Raw genomic sequence first — 12,755 nt, 5'->3', positions numbered from 1 at the left:
GGGCAGCCCTCCTGGCCCCGGGCACATCCCTCCATGGGTGACTGGTCCTGTCCTGGTGCTTGTGCCGAGTCCTGTGCGCACCTGAGGACTCCCCTGGCCAGTGAGAGGTGCTGAACGGGGGCAGCACCGGTCCCATCCTGTGGGAGCACAGGGGACACGGCACTCGGTGCCTGGCGGTGCAGCCAGCGCCGTGTCGGGGTGCCCGGGGCACTGTGGGGGTCTCAGCAGCCCCTGTGGGGTGTGACAGCAGTGTGGATGCACAAGTCCTGGGCAGGTTCTCGTGCTGGAGGTGTGCACGCCCTCAGCATGGTGGGACACGTGCTTCCCTCCAACAGCACAGGGGATCAGGGGTGTGAGGAGCCCGTGGAAGCCCAGGAGGCAGGGAGAGGGGCAGCCGATTGATTTGTGGAAATCTGGGTGGGAAAATCATCCGAGCATGGCAGTCTGAGGCTCAGGGCCTAGCCGAGGCTCGGGGGCAGCCGAGGGACATGAGGGGTTGGCCGTGGCAAAGGGACCTTCAGCTCAGTCCCGTCTGGCACTTGGCAGCTCTCACTTCTTCCTGTTCATGATCTGGCTGGAAATCCAGTTCATCCCATCCTGGAGGGAAGAAGGATGTGAGCGCAGGCCCTTGGGCCCAGCTCTGCAGAGCCCACAGGGCCCCATCTCTACCTGCACCCCTTCCCCAGACAGGGCCGAGCAGGCCTGGATCTGCCACTCCCGGTCCCGGTAGGTGTGCAGGCTCAGCCCCTCTGCAATTTCAGCTGCAGGTGCTGCAGTCACCAGGTCCTGCTTGTTGGCAAACACCAGCAGCGGGACCCCCGTCAGGGACTCGTCCTCCGTGAGCTCTGCCAGCTCCTGCCAAGAGACAAACTTCTCCCAGGGCTGCTGCCCTCCTCCACGGAGCTGGACACCTCAGCCCTCCAAATGCCCCATCCCTCCTCTCTGGTGCTCATGGCAGACAAGGAAGCAGTAACATCTTGATATCCCCAGGGAGAGAAGCTCCCAAAGGAGCTTCAGCTCCTGGAGCTCCATCAGCCCAGGACTCACATGCAGGGCTACTTGAGCACTGAAATCCTCCCAGCGCTGAGAGCCCTGGGCAAAGGGCAGCTGCAGGAGGCTCCTGGCAGTCCCGAGCTGTCTGGCACACCCACACGGCCGTCTGGTGCCGGAACAGCCGGGGCTGGCACTTGGAGTCTCACCTTCCCCTCTCAGAGCTCCATTCCCAGGGTTTGTAGCTGAATTTGCTGCTCATAAACCTTTGCTTGGCTGCATCCCTAACCAGGTGCTGGGTGGGATGGGGGCTGGGAACTGAGGGGTCACTTTCCCCAGGGATTGTCACCCCTGTACTGGACACCCTTGGAGCATCCAGCTCAGGGGGAGCTGCTGGGCCATGGAGTGGGGCATCTCTGCCTGCTGAGATCTTGAGCCTTCCCTCAGAGCTCTGGGGACAGCATGGCCCCTCCTGCAGCACTGCCCCATAACTCAGAGCAGCTTTGCCTCCCCCTCATCCCCAAAGAGCTGGTGCCATACAGATCTGAGCCCCAGGACCCCACAGCCACCCCTCACCCACTCATACCTGCCCTGTCTCCTCGAAACGCTTCTGATCAGCGCTGTCAATGACATAAATCTGCCGTGGGGACAAAAGGGACAGTCAGGGGCTCCTCCTTGCCCGGCTGCACAGCCCTTCTGTGGGGCCCACACCGCCTGCACGGGCCTGGGTGTGCTGCCCCACTCACCAGCAGGTCTGTGCTGCCCAGGTACTTCTTCCAGTAGGGCCGGATGGAGCGCTGCCCCCCGATATCCCAAACGTTCAGCTTGAGACCGTGGGACTGCACGCTCTTGATGTTGAATCCCTGCGTGGGGACACAAACCCCAGTGTCACCCAGGGGATGGGTGGGCCCTGCACCCTCTGCCCTGCCCGTGGCCCCCAGCAGCCCCTACCTGTGTGGGGGTGATGGTGCTGACCTCCTCGGACGCCAGGCGCTTCAGCAGCGTGGTCTTGCCCGCGTTGTCCAGCCCCAGCAGGACGATGCGGAGCTCCTGCTCCGGGGATCCCTTCAGCTTCTGGATGACAGAGAGCAGCCCCTGGGGGCAGGGGGTGCTGGGGGAGCCCTCTGGGGTGCTGGGTCCCTTCTTTGGGAGGGGGGGACTGGGCATGCTATTGGCTTTGGGTACCTGTGTCTATGGCCTGAGTGAGCGTCAAGCTCCCAAGGTGTTCAGGCGTTCAGGTGTGGGGTGGCCCCACAGCAGAGCTGCCCAGCCCCAATTCCCCCTTCCCTGGGTGTGCTCTGCCAGCCCTGGGACCACTCCCAGCTCCTGGGCACGCTGCGGGGCCATGCCCCAGGCAGAGCCCTGCTCTGCCAGCCCTCCTGGCACCACCCCCGAGAGCTGGTGCTGCAGTCCCCCCTGGAGCCGGTGGGATGTCACCGGACCCCGCTTACCTTCTGCACATCCCCCATGGTCCGGGAGTGGCTCCGGCCCGCGGCACCGCCTGGGGAGCTGCCGGGGGCTCGTCCCCGGGGCCCGCCGGTGGGTTCGTGACTGGCACGCTCCCCGTTGTTCCCGGGGGAGGAAGAGGATTACGGGCTCCGGAATTAGCTGCTGTTCCTCCATTTACCCACAGCGTTAAATAATGCCCTCGGCAAATCCTCCAGCCAGCTGTCGCCCCGCCGTCGCCTACCCCCGGGATAAACCAGGTCCCCCCGGGCTGGGGCACCGGGGCACAGAGCATCCCCCTCCCCATGGGGCAGAGGTCCCAGCCTGGGAGGATGCCGTGCCCAGGCACAGGGCTGGCACAGCCTCACACGCTGGCATACCTCACGCTGAGGCAGCACCAAGCTGTCCCCTTGCAGGGTGGCAGAGGAAATTGCTGAGCTTGCTTGAGGCCACGTCAGCGACTGCCACAGCTCCCCAGTGCTGCCCAAGGGAAACCACCAGGCCCTGGAGCAGGTTGAGGGCTGGCTTGGCAGCAGCTGGAACCTGGGGATGACACAGGACAGGGATCCAGAGGGGCTCAGACACATTCTCCAGCAGCCCACCCCCAACCCAGGTGGGGCGAGGGGCTCATCTGTTCTCCGTTTGGATTAAGTGCATTAATTAAGCAATGTCTTTGATTCCTGCATGCTGCAGTTCCATCCTCAGATCAGGTTTCCCAGCAGAGAGGTTATCCTTGTGGTGAGGACCGTGAGTCACGCACTCTTGGAGAGACATTTTTATTTATAACTCTGGTGGCAAAGCCAAGCCAAACAACACAGCCACACTCCAACAAAGCAGAGGGGAGCAGCATGATCACCCCTCATCCTGCTGCTGCTCCATGCAGTGGCAGGGGGTGGAGGGGCAGCCAGAGGTGCCACCCTCTGTTCCCCCCACCCAGAGACCCTGCCAGCCCTGTGGCTGCTTGTGGTGCTCTGCTTTTCTGCCTGCTCATGGTGGGAAAGCTTCATTTTTTTCTGCATAGATCTGCACCCCACTTAATGTTAGGGTTCTGCTTTTGCTAGGTTAATCACCCACCTTACATCCCCGTTATTAGCATTTCCCCGAGCGGGTTGCCATGGTGCTCTGCGGTTTATCCTGCGCTCTTAGTTACTGAGATTTCCTAACAAATAACCTAAAATATCCTCCACTGGTTTGTGGTTGCTGATCAACATGGAACCCCGACCTTAGGAGATGGGCAAAACTGCTTAGGCATCAGTTTGGTGACTCCAAGCTGCACGTCCACTGCTCCTCTCTGCCAGGTTCTGCTGGCACGCACAGCACAGTGAGCCCTCCCCAAACGCTGGCCCTGGGGCCAGCCCCACGCCCTCTGTGGCCAGGGCAAGTGGCACCAGGCTGGTGGCATCAGGCTGGGCCTGCTGATGTCCCCTGCCCCTGCAGCCCCTTCCTTGGGATGATTTGATGGCTGGGAACAGCCCCCTCAGGCTGCCCAGGCTGCGGGGAGGGGACAAAGGGCTGCTGACCCCAGCCGTGCTGGGAATGGAGACTGGCATGGGTTTGGGAACAGGGATGCAGATGGGGATGCGGTCACGGATGTGGATGTGGATGGAGACAGGGATGGGGATGAGAACAAGGATGCAGATGGAGACGGGATCACGGATGTGGATGCAGATGGGGAATGAATGGGATGGGCATGGGAAACGGGGATGCAGATGGGACCGGGATAACGGATGTGGATGCAGATGGAGACGGGGACGGAGGTGCAGCGGCGCCGCGGCGGCTCCTGGCCCGGGGCTGGAGCCGGTGTCCGCCGGGGCGGTGCCGGCGGCGCGGGGCGGGCGGGCGGGCGGCCCCCGCTCCCCCGCTGCGGTCTCGGTTCCCATGGTGACACTTCCTGTGGGAGCCGAAAGCGGTAGTGTGGCGGTGCCGGGAGCGCCGGGCCGGGCCGGGCCGGGAGAGCCGCGCCGCCGGCCGGGGATGCTGCGGGGCCGCGGGCCGCGCCCGTAGCGCGCCGGGCCGGGCCGGGCCGGGCCGAGCCAGGCATGCAGGGCAAGGGCAAACTGCTGGTGGTCCACAACGGGCGCATGGTGAGTGCCCGGAGCGCCGGTCCCCGCCCCGGGGCTGCCCCGGCCGGCGGCGCGGCGGGAGCTCGGTACCGGGCAGATGTGCGGGAGTGCGGAGCGGGCGGGCAGGCGGTGTGCAGCGGATAACGGGCACACAGAGCGATGTGTGGAATCAGGAAAGAGGCAGGCAGGAGGTGTGGGGGTTCTGGGCAGGAAGGGCAGGATGGGCATCCCAAGCAGGCGGAGCTGTGGAGGGTTTTAGGGCAGGCAGCGGTGTCTGGGGTGGGTAACGCGTGTGGGGCCGGGGCGGTGAGCAGCTGGGGTTTGTGAGGCTCGGCAGCGTTGTAAGGGATGTGTGGCACTGGGTGATGGACCGGGGGATGGGGATGGGGTCACGGCAGTCAGCAGCGCTGGTGTCCGTGGGGCTGTGTGGGTTGCGGGCAGCAGGGATGGATGGGGAGGAGCACGGAGCTGGCAGGAGAGAGGGACGTGGGACCGGGGTAAAGAGATGGCAGAGGAATGTGGGGTGGGGTGGCAGGGAAGGGCAGGGCTGGGATGGTGGGCCTGGGATGCAGACAGTCGGGAGCTGTGTGGGGGGCACGGCCAGCTGGGCCAGGGGCATCCCTGGAATGTGGGCACCCCTTCAGTGGCCCCAGTCAGGGGATGAGACACAGCACCCTGCAGTGAGTACGTGGCTGGGCTTTGGCTGTGGAGGCTCTGCCCATCTCCCTGCTTGGCTACCCCATCCTCTGGGCTGCTGTCTGGGGTGGCCCAGACACCCCATCCTGCCGTGCCCTGCGCTGGCAGCTCCCGGTCCCTGCTTTTGGGCATCTGCCCTCCGGTAGCTCCAGGCTCCAGGGAAGGAGGGAACAGGCAGTTTGCCTGCTTGGGGCTGTGGTTGTCCTTCCTTCCTTCCCTCCCCTCCTCCCCTCCTCTTCCTGTGCCGTGGAGGCTGCTTCTCTCCTCCCTTCTTGTTTGGGTGGCAGGGTTACATCTGATAGCAGCTGCCCTTCCCCATTGCTGGCCTGGCCTCAGGCCATGGAGGGGTAGGAGAAAGGCTGTACCCCCTCTGTAGCTCTCTCCTCGCTGCCCTGGGTTGGAAGTCCTGTGCCCTGCCTCTGCCGCAGGGCAGGTAACACCAGAGCAGTGTTTGCTGGCAGTGCCTCTTGCTCTGGGCTCAGCTGGGCTTGCCCTGGTGCTGCTGCCACTCCGCCAGGCCAGCAGGTGCCACGTAGCCCCTCTGACCTCTCTTCTTTCCACTCCCACAGGGCCCAGCCGTGTCAGATGGAGGTAAGGCTGCTCTTTGCCCTCGGACAGGAGCCCAGCATCATCTTCAGGGGAGGGGGAAGGCCACAGGCAGCCTGGTGCCAGGGGCAGGGAGCCAGCAGGCAGCGAGGTCCTGTGTCAGCACAGGCTGTGCTGTGGGTGGGTGCAGGGCTGAGCCCTCTGCCCAGCACTGGCCATGTCCCCCCATCCCTCTCACATGGTCCCTGGTGCCTGTTCCTCTGTCTGGCTGCTCAGCTGGCACTTTGGGGTGCTGGGGGCTGAGTGGCTTCCTGGAGCAAGGAGAAGCTGGGTACCAGCCAGCCCCAGGTTCTCTGAGGGAGTCTGTCTGTCTGTCTGTTGGTCTGAGTGTGCACTGGATATCTCAGATGGTTTATTTAAGTGACTTGGCCCCAGTTACTCGTGGTTTAGCCCAGCAGGAGGATAAGTACAGGAGGCCTGGCAAAGGAGCAGCCTGACACACCTCCCCTATTCCTGCCAGCTTTGCCAGGAGAGCACTGCTTCCACAGCCTTACCTTCTCTTGCAAATGACCCCCTGCTTCCAGCTGCACACCAGTCAAACCAGTTCCAAAGCTGGGCCTGCCCCTGGGAACTTCCATCTTTGTGAGCACATGGTCACCCTGGGATTCCCCAGAGTGGGGTTTCCTCAGGGTTGGGAGCTGGAAATGACATTTTCTGTGTCCTCCACATGCTGGGTTTGTCCCTCATCTTGGCCAGAGGAATAGAGAAAGTGGGTTCAGGCACCGTCTTCCAAGCTTCCCTCCACTCTGTGTGCCCTCTGTGTCCCCTTCCATTCTGCTTTCCCCATGGGTGTCTTACCCCAGGAGATGAGTCACGGGTGGAGTCACAGTGACACCCAGGGTGGGCACAACTGCCAGCCCTGGCAGGGAGAGCTGTCATGCCAGGAAGTGCCAGCTGTGTCATCCTGGTGCTCAATCCTCCAAGGATGCCACCGTGATGCTCCTCATGTTCCCTGCCCAGCACTCACCAGGTCTGATCCACATGGGGCAGGTGGTGCTGGGGGGTGACATTAAGGGACAGAGAGACAGCCAGAAGTGACCCCTTTTCTCTCCCAGAGTTGAATGCCTCCCGGGCCCGTGGCAGCAACCACAGTGTGAACAGCCTGCCAGGCCCACCAGCCACGTGTGGATCCACCCAGGGCTCTGTGGTCAGCTGGGCTGAGTCCTTCGAGACGCTGCTGCAGGACCGTGTGGCTGTCACCTACTTCACTGTGAGTGTCACAGCCCAGAGCTCAGCCCCTGCCCCCGTCCACTCTGGGACACCAGCTGTCCCACAGGCACGGTGCCACCAGACCAGCAGATCTCTCTGCCCTGCAGGAGTTCCTCAAGAAGGAGTTCAGTGCTGAAAACGTCTACTTTTGGCAGGCGTGCGAACGCTTCCAGCAGATCCCAGCCAGTGACACACAGCAGGTACCAGCTCTGGGCAGCTTTGCTCACAGCTGCTGGGAGGGATGTGGGCAGAGTGTCCAGGGGTCCTGGCAGGCCCCTTTTCTGGGGGACTGAGCAGGCTGGGGGCTCTTGCAGAAGGAATAAGGAGATGGATGTGATGTGTATCTGAAAAGCCACAGGGACTGCCTGTCCCACAGAGCAGGATGTGCTTCCCCTGCCAGAGGGTGGAGAGTGTTTCTGGGGAGACAAACAAGACCAAGGGCAGAGCTAGACAGGGCATCATGGGGACAGAGCCATGTGGCTGCAGGGGATGGTTCCTCCCTCAAGTTGTACCTCTGTGGAGACACTGCTGTGTTGTGCCCAGAGCTCGGTCCTGAAGTCCAGATACTGAGCTGGTCCTGGGGCAGGTTGGTTCTTCAGGGCTCAGGTGTCTCTGTGGGGTGAGCGGGGGGCTCTCCTGGTGTGGTGTAGAGGAGGGGGTGGCTGGTCCCAGCCTGGTCTCCTGTCCCCTCAGCTGGCCCAGGAGGCACGGCGGATCTACGATGAGTTCCTCTCCAGCCACTCGGTCAGTCCTGTGAACATTGACAAGCAGGCCTGGATTGGGGAGGACATGCTGGCCACCCCCTCCCCAGACATGTTTCGTATCCAGCAGCTCCAGGTAAGGCAGCACCCACAGAATGGGGCTGTGGGACCACCCCACCTGTCACCCAGCATCACTGCTGTCACCGTGGGGCTGTGCCATGGGGCAGTGCCCGGAGCCTGGAGGTGTGCAGGGGTCTGAAGCACACACATCCTCCCTCTGCAGATCTTCAACCTGATGAAGTTTGACAGCTACACACGTTTTGTGAAATCCCCCCTGTACCAGGCCTGCCTGCGGGCAGAGAGCCAGGGCCAGCCCCTGCCTGACCTGCGGCCCCACTCCCGCAGCAGCAGCCCCCCTCCTGACCTCAGCAAGGTGAGTCAGGGGGAAAGGGCCATGGGGACACGTCCCATGGTGCTGGGTCCCTTCCCTGCTGCTCAACCCCAGGCTGAGCGCACACAAGCAGTCAGGGCACCAGGGAAAGGGGAACCTCAGGTGTTGCCATGCTGAGATGCTGCTCAATTCACCCCAGAAGACGAAGCTGAAGCTGGGCAAGTCGCTGCCCCTGGGCGTGGAGACAGCGGGCAGCAGTGCCAGCCGCAGCCTGCAGCGGTCCTTCAGGAAGGGAGAGCGGCGGGAGCCCTCCTGGGCAGGTGGGTGCTCTGCTCAGCAGGACAGAGGGGCCTCACCACCTCAGGGGTGTTCATGTCCCTACCACCGCCACCCTCAGGGGTGTTCACGTCCCCACCACCATCCCTCTGTCTGTCCTAGAGGGGGGAGAAGGCAGCAGGAGCGCCATGCTATGGAGGGAGTCCCAGGGCTCACTCAACTCCTCAGCCAGCCTGGACCTGGGCTTCTTGTCCTCGGCCAGCACAGCCACCAGCCCCTGCACGGAGGTGAGTGGGCACCACGCCACTGCCAGGGCACCACGCTGCCACTGGCTGGGCTCATCCTGCCACATCCCTCCCTCAGGGCCAGCAGAAGAGTCTGGGGGGCAGCGAGGCAGAGCTGCCAGGCAAGCCCATGAAGTACTGCTGTGTGTACCTGCCCGACGGCACGGCCTCGCTGGCCTCTGTGCGGCCCGGCCACTCCATCCGGGACATGCTGGCAGGGCTGTGTGAGAAACGCGGCTTCAGCCTGCCCGACATCAAGGTCTTCCTGGTGGGCAACGAGCAGGTAGGGCCGGCAGGGGGGAGCAGGGTTTGTGCCAGCCAAACCATCCCTGTGCCGGGACCACTCTGCTGGCTCTCTCCCAATGGTTTGTCTCCTGCAGAAAGCGTTGGTGCTGGACCAGGAGTGCTCCGTGCTGGCAGACCAGGAGGTGAAGCTGGAGAACAGGATAAGCTTTGAGTGAGTGGGAGCTGTGACAGTGTTCACAGGGGTCTTAGGATGAGGGAAGAGACAAGGATCTGACTCCATGTTTCAGAAGGCTGATTTATTATTTTATTATATATATTATATTAAAACTATACTAAAAAAATAGAAGAAAGGATTTCATCAGAAGGCTGGCTAAGAATAGAAAAAGAAAGAATGATTACAAAGGCTTGTGGCTCAGACTCTTTGTCCAAGCCAGCTGACTGTGATTAGCTATTAATTAAAAACAACTAACATGGGCTAATCAAAGAGCTACTTGTTGCATTCCACAGCAGCAGATAACCGTTGTTTACATTTTGTTCCTGAGGCCTCTCAGCTTCTCAGGAGGAAAAATCCTAAAGAAAGGATTTTTCATAAAAGATGTCTGTGACAGGGAGCTTTGGGGCTGATGCTGTTGGCCATGCACAGTGCCTCAAACCCAGTCCCCCAGGCAGTCCCGAGGGCCCTGGCTCTGCTCCTGCCTGCAGCCACCTCTTGTCCCCCTCTGCAGCCTGGAAATCTCCTCCCTCAACAAGACCATCCGCATCACAGCCAAGTCAACCAAGCGCATCCGGGAGGCGCTGCAGCCCGTGCTGGGCAAGTACGGCGTGAGCGTGGAGCAGGCGCTGCTGCGCAGGGTGAGAGCCTCGGGGGCACGGCCAGCCCCGAGCCTGGGGGGAACCCTGCGTTTGGGGCTCAGGCCAGGGGCTGCTGGCTCTCAGCAGGTGGTGGGGAGCAGCGCTGTGTGCCGGTGAGCTCCTACAATCACCGTTTTTGGGATGGGCTGTGACATCCTGCTCTGTGCTGGGAGGGACCAGGGGGTGTTTCCTGGGGTCTGGCCAGACAGGTCCTCAGCCTGGCTGCCTTCCCCGTGCCACAGTGAGTGTGACACTGAGTGCTGTTCCTGTTGCAGCAAGGTGAGCCAGCCGCCCTGGACTTGGAGAAGCTGGTCAGCACAGTGTCTGCTCAGAAACTTGTCTTGGAAACACCAGCAGGTAAAGTGTCCTCCCTCCCAAACCATGTTCCCTCAAGCCACATCACCCTGAAGGGCACTCAGAGGGTCAGGCTGTTTTCTGCTGGCCATGGCTCCTGCTCCCTGGGACAGGGTCCATCCTGTCCCTGCCTGGCCAGGACCAGGATGCTGGAATGGGGCCCTGAGCATCACTTCCCTTGCAGACGTGCGAGTGATGGGGAGCGCTGAGGCTGCAGCTGCCTCCTCTCTGCTCCGGAGTGAGGTGAGCATCAAATCCCACCAGCCCTGGTCAGAGATGCCCTCACAGCTGCTGTCATGGTCCACAGGGAAGCTGGGCCCTGCTGTGGCCCCAGCACTTGCCACGGGGCTTGGCAGTGGTGCCAAGGCAGGTGCCAGGCTGTGGGAGGGTGATGGGGACACAGCCCAGGGCAGTGCTGCCTCCTTGCCCCGTGGCTGAGGCCTGGGCTGCTCATTGCAGGAGGGGAGCCCAACAGGAGCAGAGCCTGACACGCGATGGGAGATGCCCTCCTCCTTCTCCAGGCCACAGTCTTCAGCTGCCATGAACCTCAACCGCCGCACCTACGACCTGGAAGGTGAGAGCTGGCATGTCTGAATGCTGAGGGGCTGGGGCAAAGCACAGGCTGAGGGATGCAGAGCCCCTCCTGGTGTGCTGGGGATGGCTGCAGGGCCCCATGGAGCTGGGAATGGGCTGTGGGGTCTTGGGGTCTGGCATGGAGCAGGGAGAAAGTGCCAGTGCTGTGCCTGGGACATGTTCAGGTCATATCAGGTGGAGAGGGCAGCTGAGGTGCTGGCACAAAGCCCCAGTGCCTGGCTCAGGTGCATGATCTGCATTTCCCCAGGGCTGGTGGAGCTGCTGAACCGTGCCCAGAGCTGCCGCGCCAACGACCAGCGTGGGCTGCTCTCTAAGGAGGACCTGGTCCTGCCCGACTTCCTCCAGCTCCCCGTGCAGGACAGCAGTGCCTGTGAGGGGGCACAGCAGCCCAGTGCCCCTCGGGCTGGCTCTGAGGGAAGCAGCTGCCCTCAGGAAGAGCCTGCTCTGGCTCAGCCCTCGTTGGACCACAAGCTCTGATGAGTGCTGCTGCACGTCCACACCCGGCGTGTGGCACCCCCAGGCCATGCCAGGGTTCAAGAGGGGCCCGACAGCCCCTGCCCTGCACCGCTGACACTGCCCAGACTGCAGATCCATCCGCGTCCTGTCCCACGCTGTCGTGTCGTGTCCTGTGAGTGGCTGAGCAGCTGCCATGCCCCTCTGTGGGGCCCGGTGCACATCAAGGGACTCTTGTACATAGTCTGAACCCTCGTTGCAAAGCACTTTGCAACACCCCTGGCACTGCCCTGCCCAGTGCCTCTGCCCTGCCCAGCACATCCTGCCTGTGTCACACAGCCCCACTCGCTCTCTGGGTGGGGAGAGCTCCCTTCCAGCTGCAGGGTGTGCAGGATTCACAGGCTGGGTGGGGAGGAAAGGCAGGCTCCAGTCCTGAACTGCAGTGCTGTGGGCAGGCAGGGTCAGCAGAACATGTGCCCAAGCTCAGAGCCAGATCCAGTCCCGGCCCTGTGGGAACAGGGCTGCCCCGTTGTTGGTTTGCAAGTCCACCCTTCCTGGGGAGGGTGAGCATGGCCCTGCCAGGCTGTGCCCCGGGCAGGTTCTTACGTCTGCATTGTGTGAGCGTGGCCTGATCCTGCCACAGTAGCACTGTTTGGAGCAGGGCACATGGTTCCTGCCCCGGGCAGCCAGAGGCAGAGCCAGCAGATGGTGCCAAAAAAGCCTTCCTCCTCCTCGTCCTCCTCCTCCCTGCTGGAGATCCTGCGTGGGCGGCTGCTGAGGGACAGGCAGGAGCAAGTCCCCATCTCCCCCTGCCCCATCCCCACCGGGGTGTGGGTGTTCAGCCTGCCAGGACAACTCTGCTTGGTGCCAGGAGAATGCAGCACCCCTGGGTGTGAGCACCTCAGCCTGGTGTGCAGGTCCCCAGCGTGTGCCCAGCCTGTCATTCCTGCCAGGAGCCTGGAGCCTCCTTCTGCCAGTCCTGGCTGTGCACTGCTGGTCCCCCTGCCCAGCAGTGTCCCCAGAGGTCCCAGACAGAATCTGCCATGGAGATGTTCCCCCAACAGCAGCCAGGAGATCCCTCCACAGTCCATACGTGCCAGAGCCCTTCCTGGCTGTGCCTTGGGTAACCACTCCACCACCACTGCCTATCCAGAGGCAGAGGGGTGACCCAGGGCCCCCAGGCTTGCCCAGAGATGGGGGCATGGCCACCCAGCCCTATGCTGCCACAGCCAGCTGCAGCCCTGTGGCCTTAGTCAGAGCCCCCCTGTGTCTCTGTGATGCTGCTCAGTTCTGTCTGTGCTGTGGAACCGGGGGAAATAAAGAGCATTGCCTGGATGTACCTTTCTGTCCTTCCTCTGTCATCAGGGCTGGATTATGTTTTTCCCAGCAGCAATGTCCCCTCAACCCTCCTCTCCCCACAGAGCCTTCCCAGGGCCATGGCAGAGCTGGGGACAGCCCTGGGCTCCAATGCCACCCTGACTGGCAGCAAGGGGCAGTGCCAGGAGCTTGTTTACCCAGCACTGCTGGTGGAGCAGGGGAAGCTGCAGGGCCGGCATGGCCAAGGACTTCAGCCCCAACCCTGTCAATGAGTGAC

The 12,755-nt window shown here is 62.5% G+C and overlaps 2 protein-coding genes across 3 annotated transcripts; one reads left to right on the top strand and one right to left on the bottom strand.

Moving 5' to 3' along the window:
• Positions 1-549: 549 nt before the first annotated feature.
• LOC115908726 (ADP-ribosylation factor-like protein 3) lies at positions 550-2,459 on the bottom strand. The gene is made up of 6 exons (XM_030957532.1): positions 2,442-2,459; positions 1,942-2,085; positions 1,737-1,853; positions 1,577-1,627; positions 670-855; positions 550-597 (listed from the first exon to the last, which is right to left on the bottom strand). The coding sequence occupies exons 1-6, from the start codon at positions 2,457-2,459 to the stop codon at positions 550-552; spliced, it is 564 nt and encodes a 187-aa protein (XP_030813392.1).
• A 2,016-nt stretch (positions 2,460-4,475) lies between these two features.
• On the top strand, positions 4,476-12,489 carry RGS14 (regulator of G protein signaling 14). 2 transcript variants are annotated; one of them, XM_030957334.1, is made up of 15 exons: positions 4,476-4,520; positions 5,765-5,786; positions 6,857-7,011; positions 7,118-7,210; positions 7,704-7,847; positions 7,995-8,144; positions 8,302-8,422; positions 8,541-8,665; positions 8,742-8,945; positions 9,043-9,119; positions 9,634-9,760; positions 10,036-10,117; positions 10,299-10,357; positions 10,574-10,688; positions 10,956-12,489. In XM_030957334.1, the coding sequence occupies exons 1-15, from the start codon at positions 4,476-4,478 to the stop codon at positions 11,183-11,185; spliced, it is 1,749 nt and encodes a 582-aa protein (XP_030813194.1). In that variant the 3' UTR covers positions 11,186-12,489. The 2 variants fall into 2 exon arrangements, with proteins under 2 accessions (XP_030813194.1, XP_030813195.1); XM_030957335.1 differs by lacking the exons at positions 4,476-4,520; positions 5,765-5,786 and adding an exon at positions 6,525-6,771.
• Positions 12,490-12,755: the final 266 nt, after the last annotated feature.

The sequence above is a fragment of the Camarhynchus parvulus genome, chromosome 13 (assembly GCF_901933205.1).
Source record: "Camarhynchus parvulus chromosome 13, STF_HiC, whole genome shotgun sequence".
Lineage (NCBI taxonomy): Eukaryota > Metazoa > Chordata > Aves > Passeriformes > Thraupidae > Camarhynchus > Camarhynchus parvulus.
This window is presented reverse-complemented; position numbering and strand designations above follow the sequence as displayed.